This window comes from Panulirus ornatus, chromosome 55, assembly GCF_036320965.1.
Source record: "Panulirus ornatus isolate Po-2019 chromosome 55, ASM3632096v1, whole genome shotgun sequence".
In the NCBI taxonomy this organism is placed as follows: Eukaryota; Metazoa; Arthropoda; class Malacostraca; order Decapoda; family Palinuridae; genus Panulirus; species Panulirus ornatus.
Genome location: NC_092278.1, coordinates 35,173,660 through 35,193,957, shown reverse-complemented (window position 1 = coordinate 35,193,957; position 20,298 = coordinate 35,173,660). Strand labels below are relative to the sequence as shown.

At 40.6% G+C, this 20,298-nt stretch overlaps 1 protein-coding gene and 1 long non-coding RNA gene across 4 annotated transcripts in view; one reads left to right on the top strand and one right to left on the bottom strand.

Annotated features, from left to right (window-relative positions):
- Prp4k (Pre-mRNA processing factor 4 kinase) overlaps positions 1–20,298 on the bottom strand; it is a 61,511-nt gene that overhangs the window by 2,656 nt on the left and 38,557 nt on the right. Inside the window, exons 10-15 of the mRNA XM_071693409.1 lie at positions 16,403–16,858; positions 14,238–14,354; positions 9,550–9,703; positions 6,535–6,672; positions 6,309–6,423; positions 2,659–2,765 (exon numbers count right to left, since the gene is read on the bottom strand). Coding sequence (XP_071549510.1) covers positions 2,659–2,765; positions 6,309–6,423; positions 6,535–6,672; positions 9,550–9,703; positions 14,238–14,354; positions 16,403–16,858 — 1,087 coding nt within the window. The remainder of the gene's footprint in view (positions 1–2,658; positions 2,766–6,308; positions 6,424–6,534; positions 6,673–9,549; positions 9,704–14,237; positions 14,355–16,402; positions 16,859–20,298) is intronic.
- LOC139765682 (uncharacterized) overlaps positions 1–20,298 on the top strand; it is a 303,519-nt gene that overhangs the window by 244,848 nt on the left and 38,373 nt on the right. The window lies entirely within an intron of this gene.

Below are 20,298 nucleotides of genomic sequence, written 5' to 3'. Positions count from 1 at the left end.
AACGCAGGGGACAGCAACAAAGTATATGGCAATTGTAAAGAAAAAATGTTGAATATGATTGTGACTGGCATGTAAACTTCTTGTAAAGGAGGAAGAGCTTATAATAAAAGAATAGATAACATTTTATTGATGGCTATATAATATCTTTCATAATAATACATACTGTCGGTAAGATGGAGTTCACTTTGAGAGCAATGATGGGGATCATTAAGACATGCAAATTCATACTGAGATCTTTCTATCATTCCTGTTTCCTGCATAAGTGAGGTAGTCCCAGGAACAGACAAAGAAATAGCCACATCCATGCATATACAACAAAATCAAAGCCTTAAAATCCCCAACCAGGCCCCATGGACTTTTCCACGATTTCCCCTGAAAGCTTCATATGCCCTGGTTCATCCCAATGACAGCATGACACCTCCTGTATACTTCATTGCTCCGTTTCTCACTCTCCCTTGCATGCCTTACACACTCTTGCATGTTCAGGCCCTAAACATTTGATATGTCTTTCACCCTATCCTTCCATCTCCTCCTTAGTTTTCCCATTCCTTGTATCCTCCACTTCTGACGTGTATACCCTCATAGTCTTCCTCTCCATATGATCAAACCATTTCAGCACACTCTATGCACCTCTTTTCACATACTCCTCTTACTACCATACCTCTCTCTCTTCCTCTCTCTCTTACTCTATCATTTCTATTAAATCAACCCTTCTCACTCCACATACTATCCTTAAACATTTGATTAATTTAATTTCCAACACATCCACCCTCCAGTACTTTTTTTTATTTTTTTTTTTTTTTTTACCAAGGCCCATGCCTTACATCCATACAACAACACTGGAACTACTATATCATAAAACATATCCATTTTTGGCCTCACTGACAATGGTTTCTTTCCACACACTACTAAAAGTATCAAGGAACTTAGCCCCCTTACTTACCAAATGACTCTACTGCCATGTCCATTCCCAGGTATCTAAAGCATCCTACCTTTCAGGTTTTCTCCATTCAAACTCATGCACCAACTAACATGTCTCCTTCCACTGCCAAACCAAGGTTTCATGACTTTACTTTCATGCACATTACAAATACTCTCCCAAATCGCACACACCTGACATCAATCACCCTCCTCTCTACCTTACCACACACATGGCTTACTCTCTTCATAAACATTCTTCACTGTTTCTTGCAGTTTCCTCCTTCATAATATATTTGTAACATCTTCAGAAAGCATCTCTGTCAACCCTATAAAATGCTTTCTCCAGATCCATAAATGCCACATACAAATCCTTCTGTTTCTCTTAAGTATTTTGTGCACACATTCCCAAGAGCAAACGTGATCCACAAACACATCCTCTACCACTCCTGAAGTCATACTGTTTCTTCCCATTCTGAAACTCTGTGCATGCCACCACCCACTTAATCACCACTCTTCCATTCAACTCATCAGCAAACTTATACCTCTCTATAAGTTTAAACATTTTTAAGGCATTTTACCATTCCTCAGGCACCCGCAATAAGCCATACATACATTAAATATCCTAAATAGCCAGCCAACAACACAGTCACCTTTTCAACTGCAATCCCATCCACTCTAGCCACCTTGTCACATTTTATTGTATGTCTTCCTTTCCACAAATATGCTTGCCATGACTCTCACTCACATATCTCCCAGACTCAAACATCCCACATCTGTCAACTTATCATCAATTACATTCAAAAGTCCATCAAAGCACTTGCTCCATCACCTCTTCAACTTATTTCATGTTACTACTTTCCCATCTGCCTCCACAGGTGCTCCCATTTGTTCTTTTGCTTTTCTCCACTATTAATCCATTTCTAAAACATCATCCCTGAAGTTTAATGATACTCTTTCATCCCAACTCTCATCTGTTTCAGCTTCTGCATCCTCGTGACTTCAGTTCCCTTCTCTTGTACATCTCCCAAACACTTGCCCTCCTTTCCTACACATAACAATCGCACATCTCTTTTTACTCTTTCAATAGCAACTCAATTTCATCCCACAACTCATTATCCTTTCTCACATACCCACCTCCATCTTCCACATACCACACACTTCTCTCACACATCTGCACTGTTTCTCTAAATACCTCCCACACCTCAACCCACTCTCTTTTCTTTATTTAGTCATGTTATGTCATTCTGTTTTCAGCATCTCTTGATATATCTTCACACAAGCTTTTTTTCCATGCTAACTTACTTTTAATACCTTCACACCCCCATCATTTCCTCTTTAATAAACTTCATACCTTAACATGTATCAGTACAGAACAGTGTTCACATTTTTCCAAGTTGTTTCTGTTTAACCAATGTTAATGGTAATACTTTTTGTAATGTAGTATTTACAGCATCCTGATGATTAGTTAGAAGAATTTCAGAGATTCTGAAGAAGAATTAAAGTAAAGTGACCGTCCTAAATTTTGAATATGTATTCCAAAAATGTGTTTGGTAAAACTGTCTGAATTTTTCAATTGGGTGTATTCATTAATATATAAATGATGCTGTTAAACCAAATCATCTTGTGCTACAGTCTAATTCAAAGGGTGAAATCAGGACAAAAGGATTACCTAGAATGAACACAGTAAAGGCTCTTCCAGGGGTAATGGATAAATGGAGAGAAAAAATTCCAACTCACCTGATTATTTGTCTTTCCAGGAAACATGATTTTTCCAGTGTAGAGTTCATATATAGTGCACGCTGCAGACCACAGATCAATACCAAAGTCATATGTCATCCCTAAAACTGTAAAAGCAGGTTATATAGTCAAAATAATAGATAAATCCATTTGTCTCAATAATTAATCTTCAAGATCATACAGAGGTATACTTAAAGTACATTATCTCGGAAAGCAAAAATGGGTATGTTTGAAAGAATAGTGGTTCCAACAATGTTATATTGTTGCGAGGCGTGGGCTATAGATAGAGTTGTATGCAGGAGGGTGGATGTGCTGGAAATGAGATGTTTGAGGATGACATGTGGTGTCAGGTGATTTGATCAAGTAAGTAATGAAAGGGTAAGAGAGATGTGTGGTAATAAAAAGAGTGTGGTTGAGAGAGCAGAAGAGGGTGTTTTGAAATGGTTTGGTCACATGGAGAGAGTGAATGAGGAAAGATTGACAAAGAGGATATATGTGTCAGAGGTGGAGGGAATGAGGAGAAGTGGTAGGCCAAATTGGAGGTGGAAAGATGGAGTGAAAAAGATTTTGAGTGATCAGGGCCTGAACATGCAGGAGGGTGAAAGGCGTGCAAGGAATAGAGTGAATCGGAACAGTGTGGTATACCGGGATCGACGTGCTGTTGATGGATTGAACCAGGGCATGTGAAGTGTCTGGGGTAAACCATGGAAAGCTTTGTGGCGCCTGGATGTGGAAAGGGAGCTGTGGTTTCGGTGCATTATACATGACAGCTAGAGACTGAGTGTGAACGAATGTGGCCTTTGTTGTCTTTTCCTAGCGCGACCTTGCACACATGTGGGGGTGGGGGTTGTCATTTCATGTGTGGCGAGGTGGTGACGGGAATAAATAAGGGCATACAGTATGATTTATGTACATGTGTACATATGTATATGTCTGTGTGTATATGTATGTATACGTTGAGATGTATAGGTATGTATATGTGCATGTGTGGACATGTATGTATATACATGTGTATGTGGGTGGGTTGGGCCATTCTTTCGCCTGTTTCCTTGCACTAACTCGCTAATGCGGGAGACAGCGACAAAGTATAATAAAATAAATATGAAAATACTTAAAGTACTGTATGAGAATACCTGGAAGGATTATTGAATGTGTTTGATGATACGGTGACAGATGTCCAGTTTATAGATCAAGTAAGTAAGTGAAGTGAGAGTCATAGCAAATGGTTTGATGAAAAGATGGTGAAAACCTTGCCCAAGATGAAATGAGGGAAGGAACCTCAAGTGGATGGCACTGTAACTGAATTTCTTAAGAGGATGACTATTCTTGACTGCATGTATGAAGCATTGTGAGGTGCCCAAGGATTGGCAGAAAGCCTGTATAATGTCACTATTTAGAGGTAATGGGGATAAAGGCGAGTGTTCAAATTACATATCTATATTTTATTATACTTAATCGCTGTTTCCCATGTCGGTGATGCAGCACCAGGAAAGACGAAGACCCATCCACTCATATACATACACATACATTTCAACATATATACATACATATACTTATATACACATGTACATAATCATATTTGCTTACCTTCATCCATTCCCAGTGCCAACCTGACCCACAGGAAACATTATTGCCACCCCCTGCATCAGCAAGGTAGCACCAGGATAACAGACAAAAAAGGCCATGTTCAATCACACCATCTCTAGCTGTCATGCGTAATGCACCAAAAAAACAGCTCCCACAGACCTTTCTATTTGTTTACTTACCCTAGACATTTCACATGCCTTGGTTCAGTCCATTGTCAGCACATCAAACCTGGTATACAACATCGTTCCAATTCACTTCATTCCTTGCACACACCTCTCACCCTCTTGCATGTTCAAGCCCCAATGGCTCAAAATCTTTTTCATTCCATCCTTCCAACTTCAATTTGGTCTCCCACTTCTCCTTATTCCCTCCACCTCTGACACACATATCCTCGTTGTCAACCTTTCCTCACTCAATTGTTCCTTATGTCCAAATCATTTTAGCACACCTCAAGTTCTCTCACCTCTCTCTTACCCTATTGTTTCTTACATGATCAACTCTACACCACAAAATGTTACAGTATGTAACATCTTAGCAGAGGTCAATCTTAAATGATTACAGTACTCATAAAAAGTTTCAAATATTTTGTAAAATCACTTTGTTTAACCAACATTTAAGCTTGTTGATTATTGAGATCCCTAAAGAACCTAAAGACAAAAAAAAAAGCTAGGCAAACATTAAGCTAAAAGGTAATAAATCTCAATCTTATCATGATAAGAATGAACCTATCCAGGATGAATCTAAACTTTTTTGTTCTGTTGTTAGATATCTAATTTATTTATTTATTTATTTTGCTTTGTTGCTGTCTCCCGCATTAGCGAGGTAGCGCAAGGAAACAGACAAAAGAATGGCCCAACCCTCCCACATACACATGTATATACATACACGTCCACACACGCAAATATACATACCTCTACATCTCAATGTACACATATATATATACACACACAGACATATACATATATACTTTTTTTTTTTTTTTTCCATACTATTCGCTATTTCCTGCGATAGCGAGGTAGCGTTAAGAACAGAGGACTGGGCCTTTGAGGGAATATCCTCACCTGGACCTCTCCTCTGTTCCTTCTTTTGGAAAAAAAAAAAAAAACGAGAGGGGAGGATTTCCAGCCCCCCCGCTCCCTTCCCTTTTAGTCGCCTTCTACGACACGCAGGGAATACGTGGGAAGTATTCTTTCTCCCCTATCCCCTATGTACACATGTACATAATTCATACTGTCTGCCCTTATTTATTCCCATCGCCACTCCGCCACACATGGAATAACAACCCCCTCCCCCCTCGTGTGCGAGGTAGTGCTAGGAAAAGACAACAAAGGCCCCATTCATTCACACTCAGTCTCTAGCTGTCATGTAATAATGCACCGAAACCACAGCTCCCTTTCCACATCCAGGTCCCACAGAACTTTCCATGGTTTACCCCAGACGCTTCACATGCCCTGGTTCAATCCATTGACAGCACGTCAACCCCAGTATACCACACTGTTCCAATTCACTCTATTCCTTGCACGCCTTTCACCCTACTGCATGTTCAGGCCCCGATCACTCAAAATCTTTTTCACTCCATCTTTCCACCTCCAATTTGGTCTCCCACTTCTTGTTCCCTCCACCTCTGACACACATATCCTCTTGGTCAATCTTTCCTCACTCATTCTCTCCACGTGACCAAACCATTTCAAAACACCCTCTTCTGCTCTCTCAACCACACTCTTTTTATTTCCACACATATCTCTTACCCTTACATTACTTACTCGATCAAACCACCTCACACTACATATTGTCCTCAAACATCTCATTTCCAGCACATCCACCCTCCTGCACACAACTCTATCCATAGCCCACGCCTCGCAACCATACAACATTGTTGGAACCCCTATTCCTTCAAACATACCATATCTAATGGTTTGCAAATTACTCATCTTGCTCTCTAACATATTCTGTGGGCAGTTTTAAGAGAAAGTTTTTATTCAAACTAGTATCTAATAATGACTTGAAGGATATTGATAATGGTATCTATATTCAGAAAACAAGTTGAATTCTGTTTTACTTACTGATCTCTGGGGCTCTGTAGAATCTAGCAACTAAGTATGGAGTTATTTCATTCTCAGTCACTTTTGATGCAGAGCCAAAATCACACAGTTTTAACACAAGCTTTTTCTCATTGACCTGCAAAACAAAATAGAAATTTTAGAATTGAATTTAGAATTGATGAATTGTAAGTATCTAAGCATGAAATACTGTAATCCAAGACATTACATAAAGTAAAGGGAAACCTACCAAAATATTGTCAGGCTTAACATCAGCATGGAGGATATTGCACTTGCGAAGTAGCTTGAGGGCACAGAACAACTGGTGGGCATAGGATCGAACTGCCTTTACATGAAGACCAACATCTTTACCATATTTTTTTAGCACCTGCAAGGAAAGTTACCCACTGTGAATGAAATTCCTGAGCCAAATTCTTAAGTTCTGTTCCCTACACTAATATTTGGAATACTTGTTCATTCAAACTTCCCCTAATTAATGCTAGATCAGTAAATACTGAGCTTACTTAATAAGCAAACTATTTGTGTAACACCTAGGTGATAATGGGATTAAAGTCATAGGTACTGTATGGATATGAGTTTTGGGCTTAAAATGAAAAAGAAGGAAGAGGATGGATGTTTTGGAAATGAAATACCTAAGGATGGTATGTGGTTGTGAGGCATGTTGATCATGTAAGGAATGACAATGTTTGAGAAAAGTGTGCCAGTAAGGCAGTGTAACTAAAAGGGCCAATCAGGGTGTGTGGAAATAGTCCAAGTACATGAATAGGTTGAACAAAGGATGACTGACTAAGAGGTACTTTGTGTTGCAAATTTAGGGGAAGGGGGATGCCAAGAAAATGGAAAGCTAGAGTGGAAGCAGCTTAGGGGAACTGAGGTCTAAACATTCAAGATGGTGAAAGAATTTTGCTGTACAGAATGGACTGGACTGATGTCATATACAGTGTGTATGTGATTACTATTTGGAGGGAGTTTTAAACTCAAGTTGCCTTATCTTCTTAACCATGTATATATATAAAACAATACTCCTATGTATGCACACACACACACACACTAGCTTAAGCCTGGTGTGTGTGTGTGTCTGGGTTAAATAAGGTATTTGATGCAGTAAAAGTAAGTCATGGAATGGCATGTGGGTCTTGACTGAGAATGTTAGGCTCTGGTTTTAGTATATTACACATGCTTGTTCACCATTTCCTGCATTTGTGAGGAAGTACTGGGAACAGATAAAAAAATGGTACTGATTTGCTCAAGTCCACTCTCTAGCTGTCATGTTTGAATGCACCAAAACAAGAGCAATCCTATTAACAGCCAAGCTCCACACACCTTCCCATGGTTCCCCTGACTGCTTTATATGCGGTCACTCATAGCATGTTGCCCCCATACCCTTATCTCAACAATTCACTCTATATCTTGCAGGTCCTGACAACTCAAACCATCTTTCATTCCATCCTTCCATCTCATCCTCGGTCTCCCTTTCCTTCTTGTTCCCTCAACTTCTGATGCTTGTATCCTCTTAAGTCACTTTCTCCTCACTCCATATGTCCATACCATTTCAGATCAACCTGCTCAGCTTTCTCTGCTTGCTACCACAAACTCTCAAACAATGTCATTCCTTACTTGATCAGCATTCACCCCTCCTGTCAATTCCAATGCATTCATCCCATCTTGCCCTTTAGCATTTTTGGCCCATGGCTGCATCCATACAGTACAATCAGGTTTACCATACTATTAAACATACCCATCTTTGCCCTCACAGACAGTAACCTTTTTTCACAAAGCCCAAAGTGCATCCAGAACCTTTCCCTCCTTGACTGCACGGTTTCACTTCAGTTTCCACAGTGCAATCCTCTGCTATGTTGACTACCAAGTATCTAAAATGACGCATTCTTCAGGTATTTTCCCATTCGTATTCACAATAAACTGTCTCTATCCCATGCTAAGATTCATTACCTTACTTTTATTCACATTAACCCTTAACTTCCTTCTTTCACACACACTCCAAAACTCAGACACCAACTTCTATGGTTGCTCACTAGAGTCTGCAGAGCCATGTCAACTGTAAAAGCAACTGACTCGCATCCTAGCCCCCATTCCCAACAGAATGTAAACCCGCCTTTCTCCAAAACTACACATTTACCTTCCTCACTATCTTATCCTTAAACATTGAAATACCCTCACTGCATCACACCTTTGGTACAGATTCCCCTTCACCTGGAACCAAACACCCTTTTCTCTTCTTACTTGTACACACACTTTACTTGATAACAACTCACTGATTGCAACAGCTTTTCTCACACACCCTATGTTTGCAGCACTTTCCACAAAGGACCTCTATCCATGCTATCTCCAGATCCATAAATGCCACAGAGAAAAAACACCACAAGTCTTTCTCGGAAGTTCTTCAAAGCAAACATTTAGGCCACACATCCTCTACCATTCTTAGAGACATTGTTCCATCCCAATCTGATGCTCTATACTACCCAATAACCTCTCGATCACCACTCTTAAACAACTTACCAGGTATTTTCAGCAGACATTTCTCTGTAATTCAAACATTCTCTTTTGTTCCCTTGCCTTTATACACTGGCACTATACAGGTATTCTGCCAGTCTTCAGGCACTTCACCACAAGCCCGTTCATAATTTGAAAATCCTAACTAAACATTTAACAACACTGCTATCCCCTTGAAAAATTCAACAGCAATCTTAGCCACTCCAGCCACTTTGCCACACTTCATCTTTTGCAGGTATCTGTTAATTTGTGCAAACAACAATCTAGTATATATGTGACTCAATGCATATTCAGGAATAAGAGACCATTTTTCAAAAAAATAAAATAAAATAATAATGTATTGGATTTTTCCCAAAAAACATCTATCTCCATATCCTGTAGTGATGAGGATAAAGTAAACCCATCTCTGTCATATGAAAGTCCTCTTTGTACAGCCAAAACATGTGCATCATAGAAAGGTTATCAAATCTTGATTTTCCCTGACTTATCCTAGACTTTACCGGTTAATTTTTTTTCAAGTTTTCATAATTCCCTAACCTGTGACCTACAATCCTGAAAGGAAATCAAAATTAAAAGACCTTTAAGAGAACCTAAATTGAGTTTACATTAGACATGAAAGTTAATTATGCCAGTTTTCAAATGACAGTCCTATGAGGGTGGAGATTACTGAGGCAAGAAAAAAGGAAGTGTAGCCCAGTCACAGATATGTTTTCCTTATAAACACACCACATACCTCTCTCAGTGACATAGACAATGGTTCAAACACCATACAAAGATGATTCTTGTGGAAGAAGTGCCTGTAGAGACGCAAACAATGGTATTTGTCATCTGGATCTGCATCATTTAATGTCTTCAATATATTCAATTCTTTCTTCCCAGTTTTGTGCCTGAAAGAGAATTAGGAAAACATTTACGTCTTTCCAAATGAATAGCTCAACATCTGTATTCAGGAATACTTACATGGGACACAATATACATCACTAGAAATCCATTCTGAGTGTTCTGCTCCTATACTTTGTTTATATTTAGATCTACAGGTGTGTGTCAAAATGTGAATGTTTATATTTGTAAATCTGTGATGCTGCTTTTGGTCTTACACTTTTTCCTCGTAGTTTTGTTTGTAAATCTTATGCCAACATCATCATTACAAAGCAAGTTTGCTGAACACTGCAATGAATATCTAAAGTGTGTTACAGGATTTTGCTTACACGACATACCATTGCAAAAAGTCACCTTCGATGAGGCTGTATGACTGTCAATGGACAAAATTGAATATACATTCATCAAAGAACTTTCCATGCCAAAGAAGTCCATCATCTCCCTACTATTGATTGTGGCACAGCCTTAAAGTTGCAGGAACCTCATAAAAGGGGTCCTGGGGTTACATTATGAAAATTAATAAATATTCATATTGCAGCAACAATCTACAAACTTGCTTAGCAATAGCACTGCCGGTATAAGATTTACTATTTGGTATATATAATGATAGACATGGGTTAAACTGAAAGTCGATGGAGAGAGATGGGTAATTATTGGTGCCTATGCACCTGGTCATGAGAAGAAAGATCATGAGAGGTAAGTGTTTTGGGAGCAGCTGAGTGAGTGTGTTAGCAGCTTTGATGCATGAGACCGGGTTATAGTGATGGGTGATTTGAATGCAAAGGTGAGTAACGTGGCATTTGAGAGTATAATTGGTGTACATGGGGTGTTCAGTGTTGTAAATGGAAATGGTGAAGAGCATGTAGATTTGTGTGCTGAAAAAGGACTGGTGATTGGGAATACCTGGTGTAAAAAGAGATATTCATAAGTATACGTATGTAAGTAGGAGAGATGGCCATAGAGCATTATTGGATTACATGATAAATGATAGGCACGCGAGAGAGACTTTTGGATGTTAATGTGCTGAGAGGGGCAACTGGGGGGATGTCTGACCATTATCTTGTGGAGGCGAAGGTGAAGATATGTAGAGGTTTTCAGAAACAAAGAAAGAATGTTGGGGTGAAGAGAGTGGTGAGAGTAAGTGAGCTTGAAAAGGAGACTTGTGGGAGGAGGTGAGAGCAAATGACGTAAGGGGAGTGGGGGAGGAATGGGATGTATTTAAGGAAGCAGTGATGGCTTGCACAAAAGATGCCTGTGGCATGAGAAAGGTGGGAGGTGGGCAGATTAGAAAGGGTAGTGAGTGGTGGGATGAAGAAGTAAGATTGTTAGTGAAAGAGAAGAGAGGCATTTGGATGATTTTTGCAGGGAAATAGTGCAAATGACTGGGAGATGTATAAAAGAAAGGGGCAACAGGTCAAGAGAAAGGTGCATGAGGTGAAAAAGAGAGCAGATAGCAGATGAGAGTTGGTGTGAGAGTATTATTAAATTTTAGGGAAAATAAAATGATGTTTTAGAAAGAGGTAAATAAAGTGCTTAAGACAAGAGAACAAATGGGAACATCAGTGAAAGGGGCAAATGGGGAGGTAATAACAAGTAGTTGTGAAGGGAGAGGGAGATGGAGTGAGTATTTTGAAGGTTTGTTGAATGTGTGTGATGAGAGAGTGGCAGATATAGGGTGTTTTGGGTGAGGTGGTGAAAGCTTTGTGGAAGATGAAAGCCGGCAAGACAGCAGGTTTGGATGGTATTGCTGTGGAATCTATTAGAAAAAGGGGTGACTGTATTGTTGACTGGTTGGTGAGGATATTCAATGTATGTATGGTTCATGGTGAAGTGCCTAAAGATAGGCAGAATGCATGTATAGTGCCATTGTACAAAGGCAAAGGGGATAAAGGTGTGTTCAAATTACAGAGGTATAAGTTTGTTGAGTATTCCTGGGAAATTATATGGAAGGGTATTGACTGAGAGGGTCAAGGCATGTACAGAGCACCAGATTCGGGGGGAGCAGTGTGGTTTCAGAAGTGGTAGAGGATGTGTGAATCAGGTGTTTGCTTTGAAGAATGTAGGTGAGAAATACCTAGAAAAGCAGATGGATTTGTATGTAGCATTTATGGATCTGGAGAAGGCATATGATAGAGTTGACAGAGATGCTCTGTGGAAGGTATTAGAGTGTATGGTGTGGGAGGTAAGTTGTTAGAAGCAGTGAAAAGTTTTTATCGAGGATGTAAGGCATGTGTATGAGTAGGAAGAGAAGAAAGTGAGTGGTTCCCAGTGAATGTCGGTTTGAGGCAGGGGTATGTGACATCTCCATGGTTGTTTAGTTTGTTTATGGATGGAGATGTTAGGGAGTTGAATGCAAGAGTTTTGGAGAGAGGGGCAAATATGCAGTCTGTTGTGGATGAGAGGGTTTGGGAAGTGAGTCAGTTGTTGTTTGCTGATGATACAGCGCTGGTAGCTGATTCGGGTGAGAAACTGCAGAAGTTGGTGACTGAGTTTGGTAAAGTGAGAAAGAAGAATGCTGTGAGTAAATGTGAATAAGAGCAAGGTTATTAGATTCAGTAGGGTTGAGAGACAAGTCAACTGAGAGGTAAGTTTGAATGGAGAAAAACTGGAGGAAATGAAGTGGTTTAGATATCTGGGAGTGGATTTGACAGCGGATGGAACCATGGAAACAGAAGTGAGTCACAGGGTGGGGGAGGGGGCAAAGGTTCTGGAAATGTTGAAGACTGTGTGGAAGGTGAGAACATTATCTCAGAGAGCAAAAATGGGCATGTTTGAAGGAATAGTGGGTAAGAGAGATGTGAGGTAATAAAAAGGGTGTGGTTGAGAGAGCAGAGGAGGGTGTATTGAAAAGGTTTGGTCACGTGGAGAGAATGAGTGAGGAAAGATTGACAAAGAAGATATACGAGCCAGAAGTGGAGGGAACGAGGAGAAGTGGAAGACCAAACTGGAGGTGAAAGGATGGAGTAAAAAAGATTTTGAGTGATCAGGGGCTTGAACATACAGGAGGGTGAAAGGCATGCAAGGAATAGAGTGGATTGGAACGATGTGGTAAACCGGGGTTGACTTGCTGTCAACGGATTGAACCAAGGCATGTGAAGCGTCTAGGGTAAACCATGGAAAGTTTTGTGGGGCCTGGATGTGGAAAGATAGCTGTGGTTTCAGTGCATTACACATGACAGCTAGAGACTGAGTGTGAACGAATGTGGCCTTTGTTGTCGTTTCCTGGTGGTACCTCGCACGAACGCAGGGGGATGGGGGTATCATTTCATGTGTGTAGGAGTGGCAGCAGGAATGGATGAAGGCAGCATCTATGAATATGTACATGTGTTTATATGTATATGTCTGTATATGTATGTATGTTGAAATGTATAGGTATGTATACGTGCATGTGTAGGTGTTATGTATATACATGTGTATGTGGGTGGGTTGGACCATTCTTTCATCTGTTTCCTTGTGCTACCTCGCTAATGCAGGAGACAGCAACAAAGTATAATAACAGTAATAAAAATAATAATGATTGGAGAATGGATGGGAGCAAATGAGGCCATTTCTTAATCTGTTCCTGGTGCTACCTTTCTGACAAGGGAAATGGCAAATATATATAATATATATATATTTTTCTTTCATGCATGCAGTTAACAGGTACACAAAAACTTACACTTAAGTAATTTGACCATTCACTATTGTACTGCTTGCCTTTAAAGAATGGCACCATACAGGCATTTTGCTAATCCTTCATCATCTCACCATGAACTACACGTACATTAAATATCTTAACTAACCAATCAGTGACAGTTTCCTCCATTCTCGAAAAATTTACCTTCAATACCATCCTCTTTGGCCACCTTGCCAAACCTCTTCTCTTTTCTCCAAACCACTTGCCATGAGTGTCTCTCTCCTCATACCTCTTTGACCCAAATATGTCACCCTATCATAAAACACATTCCAAAATACTTCAAAATACTCCCTTCATCTCTCGTTCACCTCACCTATGCCTGTTATCACTTCCTCATTTGCCCCCTTTACTGATGTTCCCATAGGTACTCTTGCTTTTGTCACACTTAACCTCCTTCCAAAAATTATCTTTTTTCCCCTACAGTTTGTTGATAGCTGCTCATCCCATCTCTCATTTGCCTTCTTTTTCAGTCCTGCACCTTAATCTTGAACCTCCTCCCACTTTCTTTTGTACATCTTCTAGTGACTCACACTCCTTTCCTGCAAATAACACCCATACCCATCTCTTTTCTATTTCACCACTGTTTTAACTTAACTTTGACACACCACCATTCTCTACTTACATCCCAGTCTCCAACCCCCCACATGCCACATACTTCTCTCATGCATGTAAGTACTGCTACTCTAAATACCTTCCATTCTTCAACCACCTCCCCTAACTTGTTTTATTCTCGTCTTTTGCCCCTCTGCACTCAATTTCAGTTAATATATAAAAAACGTGATGTGCCTCAATTCTTCAAGTGATAAATTAACGTGAACTATATTCACAAAGTTTCATATTGATAAAATCTGTTTTAGTGTACTCACATTACTTCATTGTTTCTAATGATCTTGATAGCAACATCTTGTCCACCTCTCGCTGCATCTCTAGCACGTACAACATTACTAAATACTCCCTGGCCAGTGTAACCATACACAGTATACCTGAACAGAAAAGACAGAATTCATTATTGCAAATTTTGTTTAAAAGTATCATACAATTCTTCTCAATAGTTAGAAATCTGAGATAAGATCGACATATTAGTAAATAATTGTTTTTGTGGAGCAAGGACTCTTTCCTATTTTCTAGTGCAATTTAAGAAGAAGCCCTCTGTTTGTACTTCCTCAGCTGGCTTGCTAAAAAAATCGAATGGAATAAAATGAACTAAAAATTTACAATTAAGCTGACAATAGATAATATGGCATACTGTACCCTTCAGTCACTGTAAAGCTAACAATTAGTCAAAGATAGATTACACTCTAGGGGTCTTAAGCTAGGACTATATTTGAAAGCCTAGTCACTGAAGTTACTTTTAACGGTGAGACATAAAAGGCTCAAAAGCAGCACCGGAGTTCACTAATTATGGAGATTCTATTGCCATGGCCATGGCCACCCCCTTCAATGAGTTCCATTGGGAACAGGTGTCAGAGATATAGATAGACAGATAGATTAACATGAAATATGAAACAAATAAAGTGTGTGAAAGAGAAAGCTGAGAGTAAATGTGAATAAGAGCAAGTTCAGTAGGGTTGAGGGACAAGTTAATTGGGAGGTAAGTTTGAATGGAGAAAAACTGGAGGAGGTGAAGTGTTTTAGATATCCAGGAGTGGATTTAAGAGATGGAACCATGGAAGTGGAAGCGAGTCACACGGTGGGGGAGGGGGCAAAGGTTCTGAGAGCATTGAGGAATGTGTGGAAGGTGAGAACGTCATCTCGCAGAGCAAAAATGGGTATGTTTGAAGGAATAGGGGTTCTAACAATGTTATATGGTTGTGAGCCATAGGCTATAGATAGGGTTGTGCAGAGGAGGGTGGATGTGTTGGAAATGAAATGTTTGAGGACAATATGTGGTGTGAGGTGGTTTGATCGAGTAAGTAATGAAAGGGTAAGAGATATGCGTGATAATAAAAAGAGTGTTGTTGAGAGAGCAGAAGAGGGTGTATTGAAATGGTTTGGTCACATGGAGAGAATAAGTGAGGAAAGATTGACCAAGAGGATATATGTGTCACAAGTGGAGGGAATGCGGAGAAGTAGGAGACCAAACTGGAGGTGGAAGGATGGAGTGAAAAAGACTTTTGAGCAATTGAGGCCTGAACATACAGAAGGGTGAAAGGCGTGCAAGGAATATAGAGAACTGGAACAGTGTAGTATACCGGGGTCGACGTGCTGTCAATGGATTGAACCAAGGCATGTGAAGCATCTGAGGCAAACCAAGGAAAGTTTTGTGGGGCCTGGATGTGGAAAGAGAGCTGTGGTTTCAATGCATTATACATGACAGCTAGAGACTGAGTATGAAAGAATGTGACCTTTGTTGTCTTTTCCTAGCACTACCTTGTGCGCGCGGGGGGAGAGGGTGCTGTTTTTCATTTGTGGCTGGGTGGCAACAGGAATGGATGAAGGCAGCAAGTATGAATGTCTACATTTGAATATACGAATGTTTATGTCTGCGTATGTATATGTATGCATACGTTGAAATGTATAGGTATGTATATGTGCGTTTATGTATATACATGTGTATGTGGGTAGGTTGGGCCATTCTTCCGTCTATTTCCTTGTGCTACCTCACTAATGTGGGAGACAGCGACTAAGTTTAATAAATGAATAAAATTATTCTCCTTAAATTATTTGCTTTTTAGACTAATTTGGGAAAGTTTGATAAGTTGCCAAATGTGGATTATGTGCTCAGCTGTTGAGTTTATGATTGCTGAATATTACATTCTTACACTATATTTCAACCTGTCATCTTCCAGACATTTTATGGAACCCTACTATCCTAAAAGTGGAACAGTGGCATATGATATACTGATTAGAATGGGGAAGACCTGGAGAATGTGGAGTACTATGGATACTTAAGAGTGGACATTGCAGCATTTAACAAGACCTCCGTTAACCCTGTCACACACTTTCTCCTGTATTTCATACAAACAAGAGACAAAGAAATTACTGTTTGTTGCTGATTTTAAGACCAATACCCTAGAGTTTAATTACTAACCTTGTGTCTAGTATTTCTCCAATACGAACACGGTAGTAACCCTCTGCATCATCCCAGTTGTCTGTGAGGTTGGGATTTTCAGCAGCTCCAGAGTGAATGTCTCCAAGTTTGTCTACTGCAAAATTGTCACCAAACATGTCAGAAAACATGTCTTTTGTCTTCCTTTCCTTTTCCTGAAATAATTTCTCCTCTTCCTGATCAGTATTTATATCTTCTATCTTACTGTCATTATTTTCCTTTGTTTTTGATTCCTGATTTTCTTTGTCTTCACTACTTCTACTCTTGCTGCTACTTCTGCTACTGCTGCCACTCTTGCTTCTCTTTCTCCTGCTGCTACTCCTACTTCTTCTTGTACTGCTTGCACTACTGGAGCCACTTGACTGGACAGAATGAGACCTTGACCTTGATCTTGCTGGAGATGCTGGAGGCTCTACTGATTTTGATTGTGATGGTGGTCTAAAGAAGAGAAGATAATAGAATGAAGTACTTGATTCTCTTAATGCACAGATTAACACAAGTAGATGTAATGAGAAACATTTGATTAAGTACCAAAAAGTATTCCATTATCTCACTTAAGTGAAATAAAATGAATGGAAGGAGCATTCAGAGAACCTACTGAATACCAGAGATATATATTTTATTTATTTTGCTTTGTCGCTGTCTCCCGCGTTTGCGAGGTAGCGCAAGGAAACAGACGAAAGAAATGGCCCACCCCACCCCCATACACGATGTATATACATACACGTCCACACACACAAATATACATACCTATACATCTCAATGTACACATATATATACACACACAGACACATACATATATACCCATGCACACAATTCACATTGTCTGCCTTTATTCATTCCCATCGCCACCTCGCCACACATGGAATACCATCCCCCTCCCCCTCATGGTTGTGAGGTAGCATTAGGAAAAGACAACAAAGGCCCCATTCGTTCACACTCAGTCTCTAGCTGTCATGCAATAATGCCCGAAACCACAGCTCCCTTTCCACATCCAGGCCCCACACAACCTTCCATGGTTTACCCCAGACGCTTCACATGCTCTGATTCAATCCACTGACAGCACGTCGGCCCCGGTATACCACATCGATCCAATTCACTCTGTTCCTTGCCCGCTTTTCACCCTCCTGCATGTTCAGGCCCCGATCACACAAAATCTTTTCACTCCATCTTTCCACCTCCAATTTGGTCTCCCACTTCTCCTCATTCCCTCCACCTTTGACACATATATCCTCTTGGTCAATCTTTCCTCACTCATTCTCTCCATGTGCCCAAACCATTTCAAAACACCCTCTTCTGCTCTCTCAACCACGCTCTTTTTATTTCCACACATCTCTCTTACCCTTACATTACTTACTCGATCAAACCACCTCACACCACACATTGTCCTCAAACATCTCATTTCCAGCACATCCACCCTCCTGCACACAACTCTATCCATAGCCCATGCCTCGCAACCATCCAACATTGTTGGAACCACTATTCCTTCAAACATACCCATTTTTGCTTTCCAAGATAATGTTCTCGACTTCCACACATTCTTCAAGGCTCCCAGGATTTTCGCCCCCTCCCCCACCCTATGATTTACTTCCGCTTCCATGGTTCCATCCGCTGCTAGATCCACTCCCAGATATCTAAAACACTTTACTTCCTCCAGTTTTTCTCCATTCAAACTTACCTCCCAATTGACTTGACCCTCAACCCTACTGAACCTAATAACCTTGCTCTTATTCACATTTACTCTTAACTTTCTTCTTTCACACACTTTACCAAACTCCGTCACCAGCTTCTGCAGTTTCTCACATGAATCAGCCACCAGCGCTGTATCATCAGCGACCAACTGACTCACTTCCCAAGCTCTCTCATCCACAACAGACTTCATACTTGCCCCTCTTTCCAAAACTCTTGCATTCACCTCCCTAACAACCCCATCCATAAACAAATTAAACAACCATGGAGACATCACACACCCATGGAGACATCACACACCCCTGCCACAAACCTACATTCACTGAGAACCAATCACTTTCCTCTCTTCCTGCACGTACACTTGCCTTACATCCTCCATAAAAACTTTTCACTGCTTCTAACAACTAGCCTCCCACACCATATATTCTTGATACCTTCCACAGAGCATCTCTATCAACTCTATCATATGCCTTCTCCACAAACTTATACTTATACCTCTGTAATTTGAGCATTCACTCTTATCCCCTTTGCCTTTGTACAATGGCACTATGCACACATTCCGCCAATCCTCGGGCACCTCACCATGAGTCATACATACATTAAATAACCTTACCAATCAGTCAACAATACAGTCACCCCCTTTTTTAATAAATTCCACTGCAATACCATCCAAACCTGCTGCCTTGCCAGCTTTCATCTTCTGCAAAGCTTTTACTACCTCTTCTCTGCTTACCAAATCATTTTCCCTAACCCTTTCACTTTGCACACCACCTCGACCAAAACACCCTATATCTGCCACTCTATCATCAAACACATTCAACAAACCTTCAAAATACTCACTCCATCTCCTTCTCACATCACCACTACTTGTTATCACCTCCCCATTTGCGCCCTTCACTGAAGTTCCCATTTGCTCCCTTGTCTTACGCACTTTATTTACCTCCTTCCAGAACATCTTTTTATTCTCCCATCGCCAACTTGCCATACATGAAATAACAACCCCCTCCCCCCTCATGTGTGCTAGGTAGCACTAGGAAAAGACAACAAAGGCCACATTTGTTCACACTCAGTCTCTAGCTGTCATGTAATAATGCACCGAAACCACAGCTCCCCTTCCACATCCAGGCCCCACAGAACTTTCCATAAATTACCCCAGATGATTCACTTGCCCTGGTTCAATCCATTGACAGCACGTCGACCCCGGTATACCACATTGTTCCAATTCACTCTATTCCTTGCAAACCTTTCACCCTCCTGCATGTTCAGGCCCCGATCACTCAAAATCTTTTTCACTCCATCTTTCCACCTCCAATTTGGTCTCCCACTTCTCGTTCCCTCCACCTCTGACACATATATCCTCTTGGTCAATCTTTCCTAACTCATTCTCTCCATGTGACCAAACCATTTCAAAACACTCTCTTCTGCTCTCTCAACCACAATCTTTTTATTACCACACATCTCTCTTACCCTATTATTACTTACTCGATCAAACCACCTCACACCACATACTGTCCTCAAACATCTCATTTCCAACACATCACCCTCCTCCACATAACTCTATCCATAGCCCATGCTTCACAACCATATAGCATTGTTGGAACCACTATTCCTTCAATCATACCCATTTTTGCTTTCCGAGATAATGTTCTCGACTTCCACACATTCTTCAACGCTCCCAGAACTTTCGCCCCCCTCCCCACCCTATGATTCACTTCCGCTTCCATGGTTTCATCTGCTGCCAAATCCACTCCCAGATATCTAAAACATTTCACTTCCTCCAGTTTTTCTCCATTCAAACTTACCTCCCAGTTGACTTGTCCCTCAACCCTACTGTACTTAATAACCTTGCTCTTATTTACATTTACTCTCAGCTTCCTTCTTTCACACACTTTACCAAACTCAGCCACCAGTTTCTGCAGTTTCTCACATGAATCAGCCACCAGCGCTGTATCATCAGCGATGAACAACTGACTCACTTCCCAAGCTCTCTCATCCACAACAGTCTGCATACTTGCCCCTTTTTCCAAAACTCTTGCATTCACCTCCCTAACAACCCCATCCATAAACAAATTAAACAACCATGGAGACATCACACACCCCTGCCGCAAACCTACATTCACTGAGAAACAATCACTTTCCTCTCTTCCTACACGTACAAATGCTTTACATCCTCGATAAAAACTTCACTG